This window comes from Odontesthes bonariensis, chromosome 16, assembly GCF_027942865.1.
Source record: "Odontesthes bonariensis isolate fOdoBon6 chromosome 16, fOdoBon6.hap1, whole genome shotgun sequence".
Lineage (NCBI taxonomy): Eukaryota > Metazoa > Chordata > Actinopteri > Atheriniformes > Atherinopsidae > Odontesthes > Odontesthes bonariensis.
This window is the reverse complement of record NC_134521.1, coordinates 38,044,978-38,068,960: the sequence shown is the minus strand read 5'-3', so window position 1 is coordinate 38,068,960 and position 23,983 is coordinate 38,044,978. Positions and strand designations below refer to the sequence as shown.

The following is a 23,983-nucleotide window of genomic DNA, read 5'->3' as shown; positions in this document are numbered from 1 at the left end:
ATGACAACAATGATGTCACATGGACATGGAGAGGTGCATCATGGGAGCTCCCCCAGCGGCTGGGCCTATAGCAGCTTAACTATGGGATGTTCCGGGGTCACCTGAGCCATCCCTAACTATAAGCTTTATCAGAAAGGAAAGTTTTAAGCCTGGTCTTAAAGGTAGAGAGGGGCCTGATAACTGAAGGCTCTGCCTCCCAAACTGGCCGCTGGTTCCACAGAGAGGGGCCTGATAAATGAAGGCTCTGCCTCCCAAACTGGCCGCTGGTTCCACAGAGAGGGGCCTGATAACTGAAGGCTCTGCCTCCCAAACTGGCAGCTGGTTCCACAGAGAGGGGCCTGATAACTGAAGGCTCTGCCTCCCATTCTACTTTTAGAAACTCTGGGAACCTCAAGTAAACCTGCAGTTTGGGAACGAAGTGCTCTGTTAGGAAAATATCTTACAATGAGATCTTTAAGATATGATGGAGCTCGGTCATTAAGAGCTTTATATGTGAGGAGAAGAATCTTAAATTCTATTCTGAATTTAACAGGGAGCCAATGAAGAGAAGCTAAAACTGGAGAAATATGATCTCTCCTGTTAGATCTCATCAGAACTCTGGCTGCAGCAAACAGATGGAATCACTTTCTGCAGACAGAATGTAGTCCTGCAGATCTGCGGATCTTAAGCATTAAACTGGAACAAACTTCATGAAGTGCTTCCACTTTTCAAGAAGATTTGCAAAATAAACACAATCACACCTTTTTGTTTTATTTCTGTATGTCTGTCCTAAACAGTGTGTGTTATGTGCTGCTGTGTTAAAGAGCGCATGGAGACGGCAAATAAGCAGCTGGCCTCCAAAGAGTGTGACGGCTCAGAGGACAACCGCAAAACCATCTCCCAGCTGCTGGCTCAGAGTGAGTGATGCACATGCACGTGCACACACACACACACACACACATCATCACAGTCGATTTAGATTTAGATCCAGTTTGCAGGCGCAGTGATAAGTGAGCACCAGGTTTACTGCAGAGCCCGGTCGGATCTGTTCTTAAACGGTGGCCATTTCAGAGTATTTTTTTATTCTGTTTATGTCGAGTTGTTTGATGCCTAAGAAACAACAGATCAGAAATTAAACAAAATGAAGCAGATTTGTACAAATGAGTGAGTACCGTCCTTGTCTTTGAATAAAATCCATTTCCTTTGTTCAAAGTCCTCTTCTTTTACTCGTAGATTAATATCCATTGTGTAGATCTCTTTAATAATGTCCATCCATGTGAAACATTTCCTGCTAATGGACTTCTTGTTTCGAATCTCGGATCCAGGAAGTGCAGTGTGGTTTTCGTCCTGGCCGTGGAACAGTGGACCAGCTCTATACCCTCCGCAGGATCCTGGAGGGTGCATGGGAGTTCGCCCAACCGGTCTACATGTGTTTTGTGGACTTGGAGAAGGCGTTCGACCGTGTCCCTCGGGGACTCTTGTGGGGGGTGCTCCGGGAGTATGGAGTGCCGGACCCCCTGATATGGGCTGTTGGGTCTCTGTATGACCGGTGTCAGAGTTTGGTCCGCATTGCCGGCAGTAAGTCGGACATGTTTCCTGTGAGGGTTGGACTCCGTCAGGGCTGCCCTTTGTCACCGATTCTGTTCATAATTTTTAAGGGCGTTGAGGGGGTCCGGTTTGGCGACCTCAGAATCGGGTCTCTGCTCTTTGCGGACGATGCGGTTCTGTTGGCGTCGTCGGGCCGTGACCTTCAGCTCTCACTGGAGCGGTTCGCAGCCGAGTGTGAAGCGGCTGGGATGAGAATCAGCACCTCCAAATCTGAGACCATGGTCCTCGGCCGGAAAAGGGTGGAATGCTCTTTCCGGGTCAGGAATGAGATCCTTCCCCAAGTGGAGGAGTTCAAGTATCTCGGGGTCTTGTTCGCGAGTGAGGGACGAATGGAGCAGGAGATTGACAGACGGATCAGTGCGGCGTCTGCAGTGATGCGGGCTCTGCACCGGCCCGTCGTGGTGAAGAAGGAGCTGAGCCAGAAGGCCAAGCTCTCGGTTTACCGGTCAATCTATGTTCCTATCCTCACCTATGGTCATGAGCTGTGGGTAGTGACCCAAAGAACGAGATCCTACCCTCACCTATGGTCACGAGCTGTGGGTAGTGACCGAAAGAACGAGATCGCGAATATAAGCGGCGGAAATGAGTTTCCTCCGCAGGGTGTCTGGGCTCTCCCTTAGAGATAGGGTGAGAAGAATGATCTATAACTATCAAGAGTTTAGGAAGTATTCTTTCTTTCATTTTGGCCTCCATTTTGTTCCTGCTCTGCATACTGGACTCCACTTCAGCTCTTCTTGGTTTGGGGTCTTATTCCAGGCATTTTGTTTGGCTTTTGACAGCTCAGTTAGCTGCTCCAAAAACTGTCCTGTTTCCATGGTTATGAATAAAAAACCTGCCAGTTACCACAAGTCCTTCCAGCAGCACAGCATCCAAACCAGCACAGAAAAATGTCTCAAATGTTGCTTCAAACTCAACTTCAAAAATATTTCTGTCTATGGCTAAGTTCCTAAAGGTTTAGGATCCCAACAACACATCAGCGTGATCATGAAGAAGCAAGTTCTTGTAGAAATAGTAAATATGGACCAAGACGTGGTGTATGAGTGTGATTTCGGCATGTAGCGTAAAAGAGTGAACTGGCATTGAAATGTGCTCTATAAGTCGGGTTAGGGGGTATAAGTTCAGACATGTGACAGTTTTACTGAAACAGCAGAAGGAAACATGTTTTAAGCTGCAAAGGGAACGAGTGTAAAGTATACTGTTCAATACACTCCATCACAAAGAGTCAAATGGACAGAAGGTGGTTCGGCCTATCCTACCTACCGAGTGTTTATTCTTATTTATAGGTTGTATAACATTTACCATCTGAAATGAAATAATAAAAAAGGATAAAGACATGTAGATGGATTCATTTTCCTGTGTGTTCAGATAAAGAAATCCTACGTGAGAAGGAGAAATTGGAGATGGAGTTAAATGCACTGCGATCTACCACCGACGACCAGAGGAGGCACATTGAGATCAGAGACCAGGCACTCAACAACGCCCAGGCCAAAGTGGTCAAACTGGAGGAGGAGGTAAGCCTTAATGCTTGTTCCAGTCTTTATCAGACAGGACCTGGTCCCATTTAAGGTAGGAAGTCACAACAGATTAAAAAAAAACTCAGTTAAACAGTTATACAACAGCAGTTCACATAAAAAGTGATCTCAGGGCATTTTACAGTGGTGGATTCAATTCAAGTGAAATTATACAGTCCAATTCAATTCACTCCAGTTCAGTCCAGTCCAGTAGACAGACAGTATTGATCAATGGAAATTCATAAAAGGTTGACCAGCAAACACTTAATCTTCCCTCTGATTGGTTGTCCTCAGGATGCACAGGGACCCAGTGATAGGTTGTTCAGAATCTTAGCAAAGACCTTTGGTCATGTGTCAGTGTGCCACTGCTTTGTTTTTCCATTTGGAGTTTCTCATGCTTGTTAATAATGACCTATGAATAAGACTGTATGAATCTATGGCACACTGCAAGACCATTATAATCAGAATTCTTATTAATCCACATGTTAATATTCAATACACGATCTCTTTTCTACTCATTTATTAATCTTTTGGGAAATACTTTTTGTTTTAATTGCTTATAAAGTAATTTCATTTATTTATAGAGTGCTATTTCATAGCAAAATCTCATCACAGGGGAGAATGAAGACAAAATAAACAAGTTCAATTCAAGTTTATTGAAATAAAGCCACTTCAGTTTGATATTGTCATACAATGTCAATGAAAAAAACTAAGTTGTTTAGCTGAGGAAACCAACAGATTATATCAAAACTTCTCTCTGATCCAATCGTGCACGAGGCGACTGTGGAGAGAAGAACCTCCATCAGAACCAGAACCAGGAAGAACCCTCCATCAGAACCAGGAAGAAACCATCAGAACCAGAACCAGGAAGGGCGGCCATCTGCCTGGACCAGCTGGGGGCTGAGAGGACAGAAAAGAAGGGACAACAAACACCTATAAATGGTTCTGATGGAGGTTTCTACCTGGTTCTGGTCCTGGTTCTGGTTCTGATGGAGGTTTCTTCCTGGTTCTGGTTCTAGTTCTGATGGAAGGGATTGAATCAAACAGAAGATTTGACGCAATATTTTGGTAGGTGCCATTGGAGGTGCCATTATATGAAATGGACTCATTTGGATTTTAATCAGTATATTTCATTTGGATTATAATGGACTGGATTTAATTGTATTATAAATGGCTTTGTTGTAGATTACATTATAAAGAAATATGAATTAAATTTAATAAATGAAGATGGACTGAAGATTAGGACTCAAATACGATTGTGATATTAATCGAGGCAAACAGAATATAGTTGAAGATTATTTCTAAAAATTCTAAATTTGAGTTTAAAACAGTTTACTTTGCATAAAAAAATGAGTTTCAAATAACTGACAGCAAATCATACTAAAAGGTTTAAGGTCAGGAAAAGTCCTTTTTTCTGACAGTTAACAGTTTTTATCAGTGGAATTATTCACACGCACATTCAGTATGTAAAACATTAATTTCTGTTCCTCCATTATGATAAAGAAGTCAGCACAGATGAAGTGTTGATGTTAAGATGAGTTCCTGTTTGTCTGTATTTCTGTGTTCAGCTGAAGAAAAAGCAGGTTTACGTGGAGAAAGTAGAGCGGATGCAGCAGGCCCTGGCTCAGCTTCAGGCAGCGTGTGAGAAGCGAGAGCAGCTGGAACACCGACTCCGAACCAGACTGGAGAGAGAGCTGGAGTCCCTCCGCATGCAGCAGGTAACACATTCTGCTGCCCGCCTTCCCGTTAGAGACAGAGACCACCGGCTTCCCGTTAGAGACAGAGGCCACCGCCTTCCCGTTAGAGACAGAGGCCACCGCCTTCCCGTTAGAGACAGAGGCCACCGCCTTCCCGTTAGAGACAGAGGCCACCGCCTTCCCGTTAGAGACAGAGGCCACCGGCTTCCCGTTAGAGACAGAGGCCACCGCCTTCCCGTTAGAGACAGAGGCCACCGCCTTCCCGTTAGAGACAGAGACCACCGCCTTCCCGTTAGAGACAGAGGCCACCGGCTTCCCGTTAGAGACAGAGGCCACCGCCTTCCCGTTAGAGACAGAGGCCACCGCCTTCCCGTTAGAGACAGAGGCCACCGCCTTCCCGTTAGAGACAGAGGCCACCGCCTTCCCGTTAGAGACAGAGGCCACCGCCTTCCCGTTAGAGACAGAGGCCACCGCCTTCCCGTTAGAGACAGAGACCACCGGCTTCCCGTTAGAGACAGAGACCACCGGCTGGTGTTTACGGCCATTCTGAGCCCAATGAAAGCAATGTTCATGCCGTGCAGCTGATACGGTGCGTTCACACCAAACGCGATGCGAATATTCGCACCGCCTTCATCGCGCGATCGTTGCCGCAGGTGCAAATTAAATTCCATCGCCTCAAACGCCTCTTTCGCGCGAGTAAAAAACGAGTGAATAGCTCAAGGGGCTATCCATGGCTGATCGCGTCCTTGTACCTGCTGTGGCAGTCCGAGATTCGTCTGAAACGCACACGCCGTCGTGTCTGGGTCAGTGACATCATCCGGTGGTGCATTCAGCTCGGATAATTTCACCGCCTTCTCCAGGAGTTGCGTCTGGATGACGGCCGCCTCCAGCGGCACCCCAGGCCCACCAGGACCCAGCCCGACAACCCGCTCGGGAGGACCGGCGCCTGCAGCCGGCGTCCCGCCGAGAGATCACGGCACCGATCCTCCCGAGCAGGCCACCAAACTGGGTCCCGGTGAGCCCGAAACACCGCTGGAAGCGGCCGCCACGGGAGGATCGGTGCCGTGATCTCTCGGCGGGACGCCGGCTGCAGGCGCTCCGCAGCTGGGCCGCGGCTCCGTTTCAGCTGCGGGGCGCCTGTGGTTGGTGTCCTGCCGAGAGATCGCGGCGCCGGTCCTCCCGAGCGGGTCGTCGGGCTGGGTCCTGGTGGGCCTGGGGTGCCGCTGGAGGCGGCCGTCATCCAGACGGAACTCCTGGAGAAGGCGGTGATTTAATTTTTTTATTTTATTTAGTCAGGGACCATGTGCAAAGTACATTAATTACAAAGTAAAGAGATGACCTGCACCAGATTGTAGCTTAGAAGCTAATTTCCATCTGCAGTCCCATCTGCATGTCACAGACAGCGCCTGTCCATCTGTCTCCACGTCACTGTCGTCCAGAATCTCAACGCTGATAGGCTGTCTGGCGCGAATATTTCGCCAAAGTTGGATTTTTTTTAACTCGCGCGAATCGCATATTTTCACTCGCGCCGCCGGCTCGAATCCGCGTCTAATCGCGTCTTTGCATTGACTTTGTATGTAATCGCGTCGCTCGACCGCGTCTGGTGTGAACACACCGATATTGTCAAATAAGGAGAATCGTGATGAAAAATGAGATCAATATTGTCTGCTTAGATATTTCACAAGTCTGCATCAAACTCTGAGCTGTTCTTTTATAATGAGGTAACCAGAATTTACAAATGACCAGAATTTAAATTTAGGGAAATTATACACAATACAGGAAATATGGAACATATAAAAACAGAACAACAACAACAGCTAATCAAAGGATGTGTTTCCAGCTCAGAGTTAAGCCTAACCCCACAGAGTGGGGGCTACTGTCAGAGTGGGAGCCACTGTTACAGAGTCAACTTTGGTTTTCAGCTGTGTGCTGCACAGCCAGCAGGCCCTGATCACATGACCTCAGGGTCTCTGATGGAAGCTGGTGCTGGTCCATGCAGAGCTCTGCTCTGGGGAAATATCCACACGGTGATGTGAAATATGTTTTATTGAAAGACTTCTTTCATTTTGTTGCCTTTTTCCATCAAATGTTGTGATAAAATAAATGCTTTTGAAAGGGTTACAAATTCTGTGTAATAAGCCATAATAATGAGAATAATAAGCCTTTTTCTTCCTCTCAGCGTCAGGGGATCTCTCAGAGCAGCGGTGGGGTCCCCTCTGAGTACAACGCCACGGCCTTAATGGAGCACCTCAGAGAGAAAGAGGAACGGATTCTGGCTCTGGAGGCCGACATGACCAAGTGGGAGCAGAAGTACCTGGAGGAGAGCGTAATGAGGCAGTTTGCCCTGGATGCTGCTTCATCTGTGGCAACTCAGAGGTGTGTTTTTGCAGGTTGGGTTTATGCTAACAGTTATCAAACGATGCTTGATGAAACTGTAGAGCAAAGTGTTTAGTTTGTAATTTGCTGTTGTCATAAGACACCGGAGATGGTCAGGGTTCCAATGCAGCCATTTATTTCCTGGGCACTGCTCTTTTTATACGATTCCAGGATGAACTTGGAAGTTCTACCCATTTCTTTAAATGACACCCGAGTTCTTTCAAGGAAAAATGATTTCACAGGTTGGTTTTCTTGTCATATTGGACCTACATCTATATGTACATTTGTCACGGCTTGAGCTCAAGAACTCGGACTGAAATGCAGACTGAATGGAATACGAAGATAAAAGGTTTATTAGTTGTGGGGATGGATTAGTCGGATCCAGACAGCGGAGGATTCTGCAGGAGGGAGAGGGTTCGAACGATCCTGCACAACAGTAGGTGAGAATCCAAAAGGGAGTAAGATCCGAGTCCTCGGCTTTTGATCCGAGTCGGGTACGCTTTGGTGGTAGTGGAAACACTGAAATAAGCGGACCATTCTGAACTTCATGGTGGAAACGAGGCTTTACTCTGCACTAGTTCTGCTCTTAGCTGTTTGGTTTTGGAAGGAAATACACTTTTGATTTCTTATGACCTGAAGTTCTTTTGCCTCCCGATGTGGAACACACTTATTGTAAGTCGCTTTGGATAAAACCGTCTGCAGAATGACCGTAATGTAATAAATATTAAGGCTGGCCTGCGACTTTGTCCAAGTTTTTACGTGCGGTGTAACCCTAATAATATACCAAGAGAAGGTGACCTTCACGACCAAAGACAAGGAAATTAAATGTTGCCCGAGGGAGGCTTACGACTTCTACAGAAAGGAGAAAAGAAACTGAACCAATTCTTCAACTGGTTCAAACACTTACCAACAACAACAATTGAACAATTGTAACAACAATAAAACACAAAGATAATGTGAATGCAATCATCTTGGTAGTCTGTAAATGGACGCTCACATAATGATCTATGAAGGAACCAAAACTCTTGACTTTTACTTTGATTTGTGTCCTGCAGGGATACATCCGTAGCGGGCATCAACCACTCCCCGAGCAGCAGCTACGATACCTCGGTGGAGGCTCGAATACAGAAGGAAGAGGAGGAGATTCTCATGGCCAATCGGCGTTGTCTGGACATGGAAAGCAGGTAAATACCAAAAATACAGGCAGCCTCTTCAATACCCAGTTCTGGTAATGTCATAATCTAGGGTGACCAGATGTCCTTTTTACATGTCCTCTTTTTGAGAGCTAAAACTAGCGTCTGGCTGGAATTTCACAATCGTCCGGGACTTTTTCTCCATCTCAGCCTCATATGTTTCCATTGGATTTGTGTTACATTTCACTCCCCATACTCGCTTATTATCATACACTTACTCTCCTCCCAGCCCGACAGCATAGATCGATTGGAAGGCCGAGGACAAAGTTCAAGTCTTTCTGTCCCACGTTCTTTACAGTCTCTGACTATAGAGAACCATCATGGTCGATCACTGTCTCTGTTCAAACATTCAACTGGTCGGCACTATGATGAGCACCAATGACTGCCCTCAGCTCAGTTTCTTTGTTAACATCCAGATGACCTACAGGAAAAATACCCATACTTTTGTCTTGGTCGGGATGCCGTACATTGGCCAACTTGTTCATTTTAATCTGTGGCCGTATAAAGGCATAGCTTTGATTTATTTTTCATTGTTATAACACCTGGCCAAATGTTGTGATCTTAAAGCACCACACTGAAAGTGGACTGAATGCCACAACAAGCTACTGTCACAATGGGTGGAGTGCGAGGCGTAGAAGGACACGGATGCAGACTTTCAAAAAAGCTAATTGATTTATTTATCAAAACAAGGTCAACATAAAGCGCGGCTGAGCCGGATAACAAAACTAGACTAAGACAAAAGAAAGAACATGACTTGGCTTTACATGAAATCACAGGTTGACTTGACGTGGCGTGAAGGGTGAAAGGATTTCACAAAGACTGAGAGAAACCAGAGAGCCTAAATACTGTGGGAACTGATGAGAGAATCGAACAGGTGTCGCAGATGAGCTGATAACCTGAACATGGGGACTGAGGAAGCAGAAACTGTGGGGAAAACAATGGCAAAACTTAACTAAAGATGAACTTAAAAACTAAGACATGACATAACCTAAAACATGATAAAACACAAAAGAACAAAAAACATGGGGAAAACCCCATGGACGTGACAGCTACAGTTTATTTAATCTTTGGCCAAAAAAATAAATTTCAAAAGTTCAAATCAATTTAGTTTTATTTATATAGCGCCAAATTACAACAAATACATCTCAAGGCACTTAAATAATACAGTGCAATTCAAGCCAGTTGTAATTATTTAATTGTAATCTTAATCCATCCATCAATTTTCTATACCTGCTGAATCTGTCGGTCGGGTCGCAGGGGGGCAAGGGGGCTGTAGCCTATCCCAGCTGTTGGAGAGAACCCACGCATACACGGGGAGAACATGCAAACTCCACTCAGAAAGGCACCAGCTGGGAGTTGAACCTGGAATGGGATGGCGCTAACCACCTCACCACCGTGCAGCTCCAATCTTAACTTCATTTAATATTAGTCCAATTCATACATAGAGAGCCAATTAAACAGCTTAATTGCTTAGCTTTCCGAGCTAAGGAAACCAACAGATTGCACTGAAACTTGTCTTCAGTCCAATCTCCCGTCCTGAGCGTGCCTGAGGCGACTGTGGAGAGAAACGACTCCCTTTGAACAGGAAGAAACCTCTGGCAGAACCAGACTCAGGAAGGGTGGCCATCCGCCTCCACCAGCTGGGGTTTGAGAAGACAGAAAAGAGGGGACAACAAACAACTGTAACACCAGGCCAGGAATAAAACATGGAAACACATGTTAATGACAACAATAATGCCAAATGCACATAATGTCATATGAGGAAATAAACGGGGGAAAAGAGAGTAAAGTGAGGAAAGGTGTGACAGATGAGGCCCCCCAGCAGTCTGGGCCTATAGCAGCTTAACTATGGGATGTTTCAGGATCACCTGAGCCATCCCTAACTATAAGCTTTATCAAAAAGGAAAGTTTTAAGCCTGGTCTTAAAAGTGGAAAGGGTGTCTGCTTCCCGGACATTTACTGGCAGCTTATGCCACAAGAGAGGGGCCTGATAACTGAAGGCTCTGCCTCCCAAACTGGCAGCTGGTTCCACAGAGAGGGGCCTGATAACTGAAGGCTCTGCCTCCCAAACTGGCAGCTGGTTCCACAGAGAAGGGCCTGATAACTGAAGGCTCTGCCTCCCAAACTGGCAGCTGGTTCCACAGAGAGGGGCCTGATAACTGAAGACTCTGCCTCCCAAACTGGCAGCTGGTCCCACAGAGAGGGGCCTGATAACTGAAGGCTCTGCCTCCCAAACTGGCAGCTGGTTCCACAGAGAGGGGCCTGATAACTGAAGGCTCTGCCTCCCAAACTGGCAGCTGGTTCCACAGAGAGGGGCCTGATAACTGAAGGCTCTGCCTCCCAAACTGGCAGCTGGTCCCACAGAGAGGGGCCTGATAACTGAAGGCTCTGCCTCCCAAACTGGCAGCTGGTTCCACAGAGAGGGGCCTGATAACTGAAGGCTCTGCCTCCCAAACTGGCAGCTGGTCCCACAGAGAGGGGCCTGATAACTGAAGGCTCTGCCTCCCAAACTGGCAGCTGGTTCCACAGAGAGGGGCCTGATAACCGAAGGCTCTGCCAGGTGTGTTATTTCTGTCCCACAGCAGTTCCAGACGGGTTGTTAGCAGCCAGCTGTAGCTCCAGTGCGTCCATTTGGTGGATTGTACATCTGTCATGTTTCCCATTACAATAATTCAAATTCTGTCAGACTTGATTGATCAAAATCCTAAATGATTGGATTAATATAAGTGATGAATTCATTTTTCACTGCTGCCGTGCACAGATGTGTCCAGGCTCTGATCATTTAGATAGATACTTTATTGATCCCGAAGGAAATTCAAGCCAAAAGAAATTCAAGTCAAAAAATACCATTTTTAATGGTATTATGATTTTACACTGATGAACATTATTCTGAAATTGCTCCACAGTTTGTAGATGTAGTTTCTTTTGTAAATTTCAGAATCTCTGCTTATCTTTACCTCTGAGAGATTCTACCTCTCTAAGGTGCTCTTTTTATAGCCAGTCACAGTCACGTTACTGACCTGTTAGTGAACCTAACTAATTGCACCATGATTCTCCAGCTGTTTTAGTCCTTCTTCCTTTTCCAGCCTTTTGTTGGCCAAACCTTTTTTATCTGTTTAGCTGGTATTACATTTTGCATTTCGTGTCCCAGTTTTTGTACTAACGAACCATTGTGGAGCAAGTCTCAGTTATTCACTCACCGTCCCGTAGTAACCATAGTAACCACTCTGCTCCTCTGTCCAGGATAAAGAATCTCCATGCCCAAATAATTGAGAAGGATGCCATGATCAAGGTGCTTCACCAGCGCTCCAGGAAAGAGCCCATCAAGTCCGATGCCCAATCCGCCATGAGGCCGTCCAAATCCCTGATGTCCATCTCCAACTCGGGCTCTGGTGGCTCAGGGCTTCTGTCACATAATCTGGGACTAAGTAGCTCACCAATCACTGAAGAACGCAAGGACACCAGCTGGAAGGGCAGCCTGGGTGAGAAGCTCATGCACTGGTGGTAAACATGTCACACATAAGCCCCCTTCAGATGGGAGAAAACTGACAGTTAAACCTAGGACATTAAGTCACCGAGGCATTGGGCCTCATGCAAGAACCATCCATCCATCCATCCATTATCTATACCGCTGAATCCGTCGATCGGGTCGCGGGTGGGCTGGAGCCTATCCCAGCAGTCAATGGGCGAGAGGCGGGGTACACCCTGGACAGGCCGCCAGTCCATCGCAGGGCCACATAGAGACAAACAACCATGCACGCTCACACTCACTCCTAAGGACAATTTAGAGATGCCAATCAACCTAACATGCATGATTTTTTTGGACAGTGGGAGGAAGCCGGAGTACCCGGAGAGAACCCACGCATACACGGGGAGAACATGCAAACTCCACACAGAAAGGCCCCAGCTGGGTGTTGAACCTGGAACCTTCTTGCTGTGAGGCGACGGTGCTAACCACCACACCACCGTGCAGCCTCATGCAAGAACATTTTCGTATTTTTATTCTAAATTTCTCTCAATTTTTTCGTAAGAAGGTCTCGTACGAACACGCCACGTCAGATTCAACAAGCGCTCTTAACTTCGGAAAAAGTGTGTAAACGACCTGCGTAAATGATGAATCACACCTGTGCGTATCTAAGTTCACGTGCACGAGGATAGTAAATTTGCATACTCCACGCCCAAAATGATACCATATAAGGCTGTGCTTCCTCTCTGCTGTGCCAGGAAGTGTTGAGTCATGAGAATGGCATCAAGGCACAAAAAGAAGAACTTTACGGGCTCTGAGACTGAAGTTCTGCTTTCAGAGATCCAAAAAGGAAAATCTGTCATTTTTAGCAGTGTCAGCAGTGGAATTACGGGACCTGCTAAAGCCAAGAAATGGGAAGTTATTACGAGTGCTGTTAATACCATGTCACCGAAATAAAAAAATAAATGGTTTGATCTGAAAATGGCTTAAAAAAAACGTCTCGCCCTGGGCAGGCGATCGATGACTGCAACTAAAGCCGTGCAATCAGTTGTTGCCTCATCATGATTGCACTTTGATGGGGTGGTCCATGAGGGGGGTCTTCTGGCACCACACCTTCTGGTCTGCCTGGGCTGGTTCAGGTGGAGACCCTCGTTCAGGGCAATATTGTGCAAAACGCAGCTTGCCTTCTCTGGGCTATAGAGCAGTTTGCCCCCCCCTCGCTGTATGGAGACACACCCACCTGGCCTTCAGCTCAGTGCGCTCCACGACAGCACGGGTGCTTTGATGCGTATATATGTGTCTCGTGCTCCGATTATGATTGGCAGTCCAGCCACGGCATGAAAGTTCCTCTTAATCTGCACTTGTTGGACAGCGGTGTATGGGAATGTGATGTACCACGGGTGATAAACTGATGAGAGCTTTGATGACCAAGGGGAGCGCACGACTCACAGAGGACTGGGACACCCCCGATCTGTCTCCAGTCTCCGTCTGAAAGGTTCCAGTGGCCAAAAATCTAAGGGTGGTGAGGACCTGGACGTGTGGTGGAATTGGGTTTGATCGGCGTGTTTTTCTCTGGAGTCGTGGCTCTAGCAAGCTGCATATTTGCAGCAGCACAGTCCTTGGTGATCTAAATCGCGATGTCAGCCATTCATCTGTCTCCACATGGATATCTACACGCTCTCTTCCAAGAGCCTGACGCGCTAAGGCATCCAAAAGTAGAAAGTCAGCCGCTGGTTACGCTTCCCATTGACCTTGTTATATACAGAGTCAAATGAACCTTCAATTTGTGCGTAATTCAAGTCAAACAGAATAATGTCAGCATCATTATGGGGTATAATGTATATTTATTTATGTTTTCGTCAAAGTAATTAAATACAATCCATTAGTCAAGCAAACGTGATTTGAATAACAGCGGACTATTTTATGAAACTCCTACGTCAGGTCTGGATCACTCGTGAATTCTGTTCGTACCTGAAAGAAAACGTAAAATACGAAAAGATTGGTGAATGCGCAAATTCTCTTAAATCACTCGTACGGACGATTTAAGAACAAATCTGTGCGTACGAATTGTTGTTGCATGAGGCCCAATGGTCCCATTTCCATCAGAATTTATTGTTGCTTCATTCAGATTTTACCTAAAGAAGAGAATAGGAGAGAGCAAAGAACCACATCCCCCCACTCCTTTCACAGTAACAGTTCATATCTCACATCTGTGTTCAGTGGAGCTCAAGGACCGACTGAGCAGCTGCACCAGATAATAAAAAACTTAAGTTTCACAGCATTATTATTCATTTGATTTAGCACCAAACTGAGACCTACCTGTGCCGAGTTTGCCCTCCGTTAAGGTCAGGCCTCCGTGTCAGGTTTGTAGAAAGAGGCCTGGGGGGTGATCATTCAGAAATCTACACATTCGTTTCCTGAGCGCAGGTCAGAACAGGCCTGACAGCTGATATGGATCTTTGGGTGATGGATTACCTGAATAATGTGTTTTCTTGGTTCTTTAGGGGTTCTGCTGGGTCCAGAGTGTCGCACAGAGTCTCTGAGGACAGAGTCCATCTCATCATCCCCTTCGCCGGTACTTTCAACCCCGATGACTGCAGGCCACTCCAAGACCGGCAGCCGGGACAGCTGCATGCAGACGGACAAGGGTCCGTGTCAGGACCCCAGCAAGACTATGACCCTGCCGGCTCTGCTGTCCAGAACCAGCCCAGTTTACATCCCCGACCGCTTAGCAGGTCAGCTCACACTATCTGCCCCTCATGTCTGGTATTTCCTAAGGTGGGGCAATAACAGTCCAGCTCATCGATCCTTTAACGTCCGTCAGGAAACCAGCAGCTGACCTGATCAGTGCGATTCCTTTTGTCTTCACTGAGTGTTTACACCATATCTGAAGAACATCAGAAACCTGCTCAACTTTGTTGCTTCAGAAATGACTGAAAGCAGTTTTTCACCATCTTTTCTTTGCCAGCATTCATTAGAGACGATGTTCAGTCGAGTCCTCCAGTTTATGATCCAACACGTTTGCTTTGAGCGTCAGGCAGAGAAATTGTTCCTAATGTTCAACACCGATCCAAACTTTGGACCAGTTTGACTGGTGCTGTACACATGAAAGTAGAGAAAATGTGTTTAATCCCAGCTGCTCCCAACATGTACACTTTGGTTGTTAAAGCACGGTTTCATTTTTAAGTTGATTTAAAAGTCTGACTCATTACATCCACTTACCGGCCAAAAGTGAAATATAATAAACTAAGCTCCAGTGAACATGTGTGCTAATGAAAGCCCATCAGTGGGACTTCTTCCGTATCTGGTAGATTTGTAGATCTTCAGCTCCTTTAAAGTTGACATGTGGAACATCTTATGTGTGATACTGTAGAGATGAGTAAAGTATCCTCTGAGCATTCCTCTGCTGAGGACTTCAGAGGCTGTTCATGCTAACCCTAATGCAGCTGACAACTTTTACACTTTTACTCTCAGATCAAGTAGGAGAAATAATGATTGATTCCTGAACCAAAACAAAGTTTCAGTTCCTCTGTCTGAAAAACAACCTTCTTCATCAGTCAGCTTCCATCTTTGTTGTATAGCAGCTGACGGATCAGCTCATTGTCATCTTCTTTTTCACTTTCCACCTTAAATCTGAACTCAGATTGAGATCCAGACGTTTGCTGGTGGTGTCATTGAGCTGATAGAGTCTGAACCCTCTTTGTTCTGTGGAGAGATTTATCATCACCAAACCTCCTTCTGACTGATGTGATGAGAACAGAGTCCACCTGAGCACCTCCTGCAGAGGTAATGGCCGCCACCTCCGCTGGCCCTTTACCTGCCATCAGCCCCATACCATCAGTTATGGTGGAAATGTGCTGGTTTCCTTGGACCAAACTAAAGTTCCAGCATCTCCTTGGTTATTCATCTCAGAGTCTGACTTCCATCCACCGTCCATGACTACATGGATTACTACTATTCTCTACACTGTAACCTTGTTTTCTTCTTCAGGGGTTAGTGATGCTTTACTTTCGGCTCTTCTGGATGGAGATCCCATTTCCTTCAGCTGCTTTCTTACAGTTCACTTCTAAACATTGGCTCCTGCCCATTTATTTTTCATTTCTCTGCTCATACATTTAGTTTTCTGTGCCGACTGACGGCTTCCTTGGTGGACCCGTACGTTTCCCTTTTACCACCTTCCCATTTTGTTTGGACTTGCTCCACATTTCAGAGCCTGACTGTGAACACCCAACATCTTTAGTTACACTCTGAGCTGTGTTTCACAATCCTTTCCATTGTTTCACTGACAGCTCTCGTTTCAATCGGCCGGTCCAACAGCTCATCGAGCTCTGGCAGAACTCGGTTTTAACTGCACGCTCATTTGCATATCTGGACTTCAGAGATTAAATTGGTTGATTTAATGTTTTTCCCTCTTCATCTAAAAAAAACTGCCATGAATTGCTTTTCCAGGTCTGTTTTACAAAGTCCCAAAATGAGTTTGGAAAATAGAAAGCTGTGACTATTCCAAACAGCAGAATGAGCACTATGAAGCAGGTCAGGTGAAGGCATCATATTCAGTTCATACAGAGTGATCAAAGGCAGCGCTCTGCTGACGGGATTCAGGACCCACACACCCACTGGCTGCAGAATAACAGGAACACAGATGGTACTGAAGCAATGCTGACTCATCATCTTTGAGTCTTATAATGGTGTTTGTCATTTCTGTGCAGATGTGCCGGTGTTCCACAGCAGCATCCTGGAGCGGAGGTTCCCCGTCCAATCCCACCCAGAGCAACCAGCCCATCCTTCAGCTCCACCCGCCCAACAGGAGGTCGACGCCGACATGGTGGAGATCCTCATCTGACCCGGGGGTCTGCAGAGAAAAACTTTAACCAAAAAACATGGGGGGCACCGCTATTACAGCAGAAAAGTGAAACTGAGCCTGGTCTCTGTTGGCATGCTGCCCCACGCTTCAGTTTTCATTCCAGCCTGACGGAGATCAGAACACTTTTCCCTTCTCAGTATTCTGACAGTTTATTTTCTCATGTTTATCTTTCTAATGCAGCTTCATCTTCACACACACACTAACCTACTGTAGGCACACTTTGTCATGTTTCAGCATCATGCAGTCTGTTGACCTGCAGGGTTCAGAGTCACTGAGGGTAGGGTTGGGGTTACCCCAATGTAGGGTTAGGGGTTATCCTAGGGTAACCCTAAATTACTTCCCAACTCCAACAGCTTTGATCCTAAGCTGCTTGATCTTGGGATGTGTTCCTGTTCTGTGCTACATTCAGATGAATTGGGGTGACTGCTTCTTTCTTAGTAACCAGAGTAAACAGAATTATTGTTAATGCAGGTTTGAGCAGGTCAGCTTCATTGGACCAAGCATTTGTTTCTTTGTTTTCTGTATTACTTTAAGAAGTCTGACATGAGGTATTGTATGTATGGTTTACTGTTATTTTCATAATCATTTTCAAAGTCTGAATAAATAAATATTGTGTGTTCTATGTTGGTCATATGACAGAAAAATGTTTTCTTAACCATCCAGCCAAATATGATTGATGGAAACCATCACTCCGTAGATAGACTCGGCTTTGAGGGGAGCTCTCTGCTCTGAGGCCTTCAGCCTTCACTGTCCAGTGTTGCTGTTCATCAGATATATTCACGGTTTGTATGAATGCACACATACGACTGTACATACCGCCCTGTACACTCTGAGCTGCTCCTGGAACCTCTGAACATCTGCACTGCTGCATCTTAATGCTGACCTTCAAAAAGCACGACTCAGCGATGTGGGGAGGAAGCCGTGGTCATGGGACCAAACAGGTTTGGGAATCTTTTCAAAAACTTGGTGAGAACTCTCAGGGGTCCGAACACCTCCCACTCTGCAGGGCTGTGGCAGACTTCAGGGTTTCAGATCGAGCCTGAAGGCGTTGGAGCTCAAGGTTGGATTGATGATTCACAGAAGGTAGCTCTATACAATTCAATTCAATTCAATTTATTTATATAGCACCAAATCGCAACAAGGCATTTCAATAACAGTCCAATTCAAGCCAATTAATTAAATTCAAAATTAGTCCAATTCATTCATCCATCCATCCATCCATTATCTATACCGCTGAATCCGGCGGTCGGGTCGCGGGCGGGCTGGAGCCTATCCCAGCGGTCAATGGGCGAGAGGCGGGGTACACCCTGGACAGGCCGCCAGTCCATCGCAGGGCCACATAGAGACAAACGGGACAAACAACCATACACACTCACAGTCACTCTTAAGGACAATTTAGAGATGCCAATCAACCTAACATGCATGATTTTTGGACAGTGGGAGGAAGCCGGAGTACCCGGAGAGAACCCACGCATACACGGGGAGAACATGCAAACTCCACACAGAAAGGCCCCAGCTGGGTGTTGAACCTGGAACCTTCTTACTGTGAGGCGACGGTGCTAACCACCACACCACCGTGCAGCCCCCAATTCATTCATATAGAGCCAATTCAAAAACAGTTTCCTCTCAAAGGACCAAACTTGAGATATTATCTGAGCAAACCCAGAATATTATTAATCTAAGTCAAGAAGTTTCTTCATGCCGGATGAGTTGGATATAATCTGTCTGTCTGTGTTGGCAGCTTCATGGAGAGATCCTGAGGGTTAGAGAGAGTCAGAATTCTTGATCAAAGAGCTTTTATTTCTGAAGAAACAAATTCAGCAAAGTTATCATCTGATACAGGAGTGTGTTAAATCTTCCAGGCCTTAGATACTCCAGATAAATGAGACATGGCTCAGATATCATAATAGCCCTTCTTTATGAAGGTAAACGGGTCGTTGGCAGTCAGATGGAACTAAAGGAAGACTGTTGTTGGGTCTGAGAACCCAGAATGGCCACATTAGCTTTAATAATGGACTGATTTAAACAGTGGTTTTAATCTGGATGGTGATCTGTCAAAATAAAAGGTTAAAGTTCAATTCCCCACCCATAATTAATACATTAGTATTTATACTTGTAGCGAGGAGAATAGATTAAAAAAAAAAAAAAAAGGTGTTCATCCCAGTTCTGTACATTTAAATTGATCAATAATATCAGATGCCTGCCACCATGGCATTCTGAAAGCTGGAGTTTATCAGTGAAGGGGACACTACTGTGTATTACCCAACTTTCACTTTAATTCTGTGTGATACACTTTAACTACCTTTGTACATTAGATCTTTAAAGGAGAAGTTGTTTTTTTAAACCTGGACCTTATTTCTGGCATAAATACCTTCATCTACTCACCGATAACAGTTTGGTGAAAGTCGGTGTCCTTCAGAAGATATTTAGATCACTGGAGATAACCGTATATCCATATAACAGAGAGAACAGGGCAGAGACAACACAGCCTCTGAATAAGTCTTTATTTCACCAATACTTTAAGACCAATGAACGAATGAATGAATGCGTACTATTGCACTGTTAGAGAGATATAGGGAATACTTTATGTCAAAAAAGAGTGATTTATGACATGTGACCTTTTGACCTCTGTATGTCCTGTCACATCAAAGGGTTAGGTACATATGTAGGTCAGCGATAACAAGTGGCTGTTGGTGGTGGTTAGGGGTGTGTGTGTGTGTTAGGGTGTCACTTTTAGTCACAAAAAGATTTATGGGGGGTAATAAAGTATGAGTTATGAGGACGGTAATAAAACGTCATTTATGAGAGGCAATAAATGACGTGTGACCTTTAATGTACGTATGTCCGGTCAGATCAAAGGGTTAGGTACATATGTAGGTCAGCGATAACAAGTGGCTGTTGGTGGTGGTGGTTAGGGGTGTGTGTTAGGGTGTTTCAATATGTTTGAGTAGTAGCAGTTAAATGCTGCTTCTCTGTGTTTTATAAATAAAAAGGTTTAGGGGGTTTTAATAGGAATGGTTTAGTTTAAGCTGTCAAGATTTTAAAGTCAGAGCGGGTGGTCAGAACCTGGTTTTTCTACATTCGGCTTAAAAGCGTCGTTATTAGTGCAGTGAGATAGAATGAAAGAAAAAAAAAAAAGAAAAACATAGTTATATGTAGATTGCCCCCTGGCTTTAAGAACCAATGAGATGACAGGAGGGTGGGGTTTTGGTAATGGATAAAAACCCTGACGGGTCCACGTGTAGAGAGCGACAGCGCTGTGAAAGATAGCTGATTCACAATGAGCAGGACAAGGAGCCGAGCGGTTAAAGAAGAAGAAGAAGAGAAATCTTCGCAAGCGTCGGAGCGGTTATTTACTCGGCGCTCTCTCATTTGTGAGACACCGGTAACGATATATCAAGATCCTCCGCTGATACCAAATGCTCCCAAAAGAAGTATGGTGTTCCTGTGCAGGACACAGCAACCCCCGCCTGAATCTCTACATCAAGAATGGTCGTTGGAGTCCTATGGAATGCAAGGAAAATGGGGGTATGTGTTCAAGTATGAAACAGGCGACCTCTGTCTGTATCAGCTCGATGCGGATGATGAGACGCTGGGACCCCTGACCAGTGTGGGCACGCTAACCTCCAACGACTGGGGGGTGTTGAAGCTAGCAACCCCCCGTTCTCCTGGAGGTTTGGATCCATCTGAGAATGCGTCAACAGTGAAGGAAGACCCTGGAGAAATCAACGGTGCTTCTGAAGCTAAACGCCCGAGATTGATGACACCTCTAAATGACATCGAGCTAGCCCAAAGAAGGATGGCTTTCAATGCGGTATGGCAATCGAGAACAGCCGTCACTGGTCGCTGGTTCTTTCGTGCAAGCTACCGGAAACCTAATGAGAAGGTAGACGCTGATCTTTTTGTTCTTGAGTGTTTTAACTCAGACTGTGGTGTGTTTAGGAGGGTGCTAGCAATACCTCGAGCTGCATGGGTGGACAAGATGAAAGAAATAGCGGATCGGATTTCCTTGCTCTTCCGGAGCTGTCAGAATTGGGTTGAAATTCTGGCAGTCAAGAAGACTCTGGCTCTATAGACACGCCTCCAATGAGGTGTTACCTCATCATCCTCCACCCCCCAAACATTAACCACACCCATTCCTTCAGGTTTATAAAAGAGACACTCCATCACACGCTCTTACCCAGCAATCGAGACAAGGAACAGGATGAGAACTGAAGCGCAGAAGACAATGTCAGGGGGGATCCCTGATTACCGTTCACTGGAGACTTCTCCGACGATCTTGGTGCAGCCTGGGAACCCGTCAGCATCACCGCAGTCTGGATCACCAGACATTGGTAGATACAGTATGGAACCGTATCACCCTCCTTCACCGTCGCCTTCACCCGAAAACTTTTCCTCCTCCTCCTCTTCTCTCGAGATTGAGTTCTCCCCCACGGCACCTGATGACTGCGTCTTAACGGTCTACCGGGTAGGATCAAGCATCAACACCATGGCCATAACACCAGAGGAAGTTGAGTCTGACGAGCAGGAGGACTCCCAACTTCCATCAGGCCAGGGTGCATCGGCAGGCACTCAGGATGACGGTGGAGCGGAGGACGTGGATGGAGGAGGAGAGGGTGAGGATGAATTTGACGGGTGGGTGCACGCAGGATTCATCAAAGTTGTAAAAATTGCTGTGTTGCATCTCTTGAATGAAACCATCAAAAAATTCATGGTGGAGTGTTGCTACGGGTGCAGTGTGGACCATCCCAGTTTACGACAACATCAGTGTAAGGATGTGGTGGAGGATGATTTCTTCCATGCCAACTACTATAGACTGATGCGGGAACTTTATAATCAACGATTCGTTGCTTCTATCCAACATCTTCTGACTGCGCGCAGGATTCGTGAAGACGACGGGAGAGTCAGGGCTGTGGCAGAAGCTTACTTGTACGAACTGACACTGATGAAACAAATCTATACTCCTATACAAGACATGTACGAGCAGTTGATTGGAGAGGATGCAGAGAAAATGCAGCAGCTTCAAACCATGACAAAGTTTTGGGAGGGTTGAAGGGGAGGGCTATAACTTCTTCTTTTTTATTTTTTCACTGACTCATTTTATAAATGTTTAGACTAGTGATGTAATCATGTGTGATGTTGTTATACCATTTAACTTGTGTGCGTGTGTGTAATAAAAAGATAACGTTGAAATATAGTCACGTTTTATGTTTTTCATCAGTACATCTGTGAACCTGCATAAGACAAGATGAATGAAGAGAGATTAATGAAAAAGGTTTACTACGATCCCGGCTGCCCTGGTAGTTTTGGAGGAGTAGAGAGGTTACGTAAAACCGTACAGTATGAAAATGGTGAGAAAGTTACGCGTGAAAAAGTTGAAGAGTTTTTATCAAAGCAAGACACGTATACTCTCCATAAACCCGCGAGAATACATTTTCCGAGAAATAGAGTTTTTGTCACTAGCCCTTTAAAGCAATTTCAGGCAGATCTCTGCGACATGCAGGCCCTGGCGGAACATAACGATGGTTATAATTACCTATTAACAGTTATTGATGTATTTTCAAAAAAGGCATACGTTCGTACTCAAGAGAAAAACCGCTGCAGAGGTGGTGAGGGGTTTCGAATCTGTTTTTAGAGAAAGTAAGACACCTAAAAAACTTCAAACAGATGCTGGTAAAGAATTTTTTAACAAGAAATTTAAAGCTTTATTAGAGCACCATAACATTAAACATTTCGCCACACCTAGTGAAGTAAAAGCATCAGTGATTGAGAGGTTTAACCGGACTTTAAAATCGAGGATGTGGAGATTTTTTACTGCTAACAACACCCGTCGATACCTGGATGTCCTGCAGGATCTTGTGAAAAGTTACAACCATAGTTATCATTCAAGCATCAGAATGTTACCAATGCAGGTGACTAGAAAATACCCTTCAACTGTTTAAAAACCTGTACGGAAGTACTTCAGGTCAGCGGCGCCCAGACTCGAAGATGAGATTTAAAACAGGGGATAGTGTAAGAATATCTAAACTGCGAGGTGTGTTTGACAAAAAATATGAACAGAGTTATACAGATGAGGTGTTTACAGTGAGTGACCAGATTGCCCGATCTCCTCGTGTATACAAACTCAAAGATTTCGATGGAGAGCCTATTGAGGGCTCCTTTTATGCGGAGGAGCTCCAGAAAGTCCAACTGAGTAAAGACAAGATGTACCAAGTGGAGGAGGTGTTAAAACGACGCACCGTCAGAGGTGTAAAACAGGTCTTTGTCCGTTGGAAAAACTGGCCCGAGAAATTCAACAGCTGGGTTAGAGCCGGCGACCTTTGCGGTATATAAGAGATGACTTCACCACCGCCCTCACCATTGACTTTACACCATGAACCGAGCGGTAGAGGACGAAGGGTTTTATATCACCCTGCCGTCTAACGCCAGTCTCAACGTTTTTAAGAATAATTCTAGCTCAAGCTTCCGTGTCGACTTAGCCCAACACATCGACTTACAGGGTTCGTGGCAGGTTGCCTTAACAGAGATTTCTTATCCACACACATGGCACAATGTTCCGAGGGGTCAGGCTTATTTCGAGTGGAGAAAGACGGGTGCGGAAAAGGTCCACCGTCAGAATATAGGATGTGGGCACTTTAAAGATTTGTATCAACTCAGGGCAGAGATTGAGGGTCACCTTAGAAAAATAGATTCTGACATCTATCTCCAACTAGATACGGTTGAAAATAGACTTATGTATCAGGCCGGTGGCCAGTATAATCTGCGTTTTTATCCACCAATGTGCTACATGTTAGGTGTAGAGCAAGGTAAATGGATCATGTTTGATACAAGGGTGGCACCTCACCCGATGGATTTAAAATCAGGTTTCTACCAGCTTTATTGTTACAGCGATGTGGTTGCCCCCCAAATTGTTGGTGATGCATACGCACCTCTCTTACGAACAGTTAGAGTAGAGGGGAAGTTTGGTGATATAATCACGCATACTTTTAACCCAGTCAACTATCTACCTGTAGCAAAGAGACACATTGAAAACATTCAGATCGAGATCAAAACAGATCAAAATGTTCCGGTAAATTTTACTTACGGGAAAACCATTGTGAGATTACATTTTCGACCGGTGAAAACGCAGCACGTTATGAAATGACGGTCATTCAGTCGGATATCACAGAGAGAGTAAGACATCAAGCAAACGTTAAGCCAGAGGTGATACCTGTATCAGAAAAAACAAAACAAAAACAAAACGATAACGAGACACAGCAGCATGGTTAAAATGAACATGCGGGATGACC

At 45.5% G+C, this 23,983-nt stretch overlaps 1 protein-coding gene across 1 annotated transcript in view; it reads left to right on the top strand.

The window, feature by feature from the left end:
• amot (angiomotin) overlaps positions 1-17,306 on the top strand; it is a 60,824-nt gene extending 43,518 nt beyond the window's left edge. The window contains exons 5-12 of the mRNA XM_075487053.1: positions 804-896; positions 2,953-3,098; positions 4,667-4,816; positions 6,975-7,171; positions 8,227-8,355; positions 11,608-11,846; positions 14,335-14,565; positions 16,540-17,306. Of these exons, the coding sequence (XP_075343168.1) occupies positions 804-896; positions 2,953-3,098; positions 4,667-4,816; positions 6,975-7,171; positions 8,227-8,355; positions 11,608-11,846; positions 14,335-14,565; positions 16,540-16,673 (1,319 nt within the window). The 3' untranslated portion in view covers positions 16,674-17,306. The remainder of the gene's footprint in view (positions 1-803; positions 897-2,952; positions 3,099-4,666; positions 4,817-6,974; positions 7,172-8,226; positions 8,356-11,607; positions 11,847-14,334; positions 14,566-16,539) is intronic.
• Positions 17,307-23,983: the final 6,677 nt, after the last annotated feature.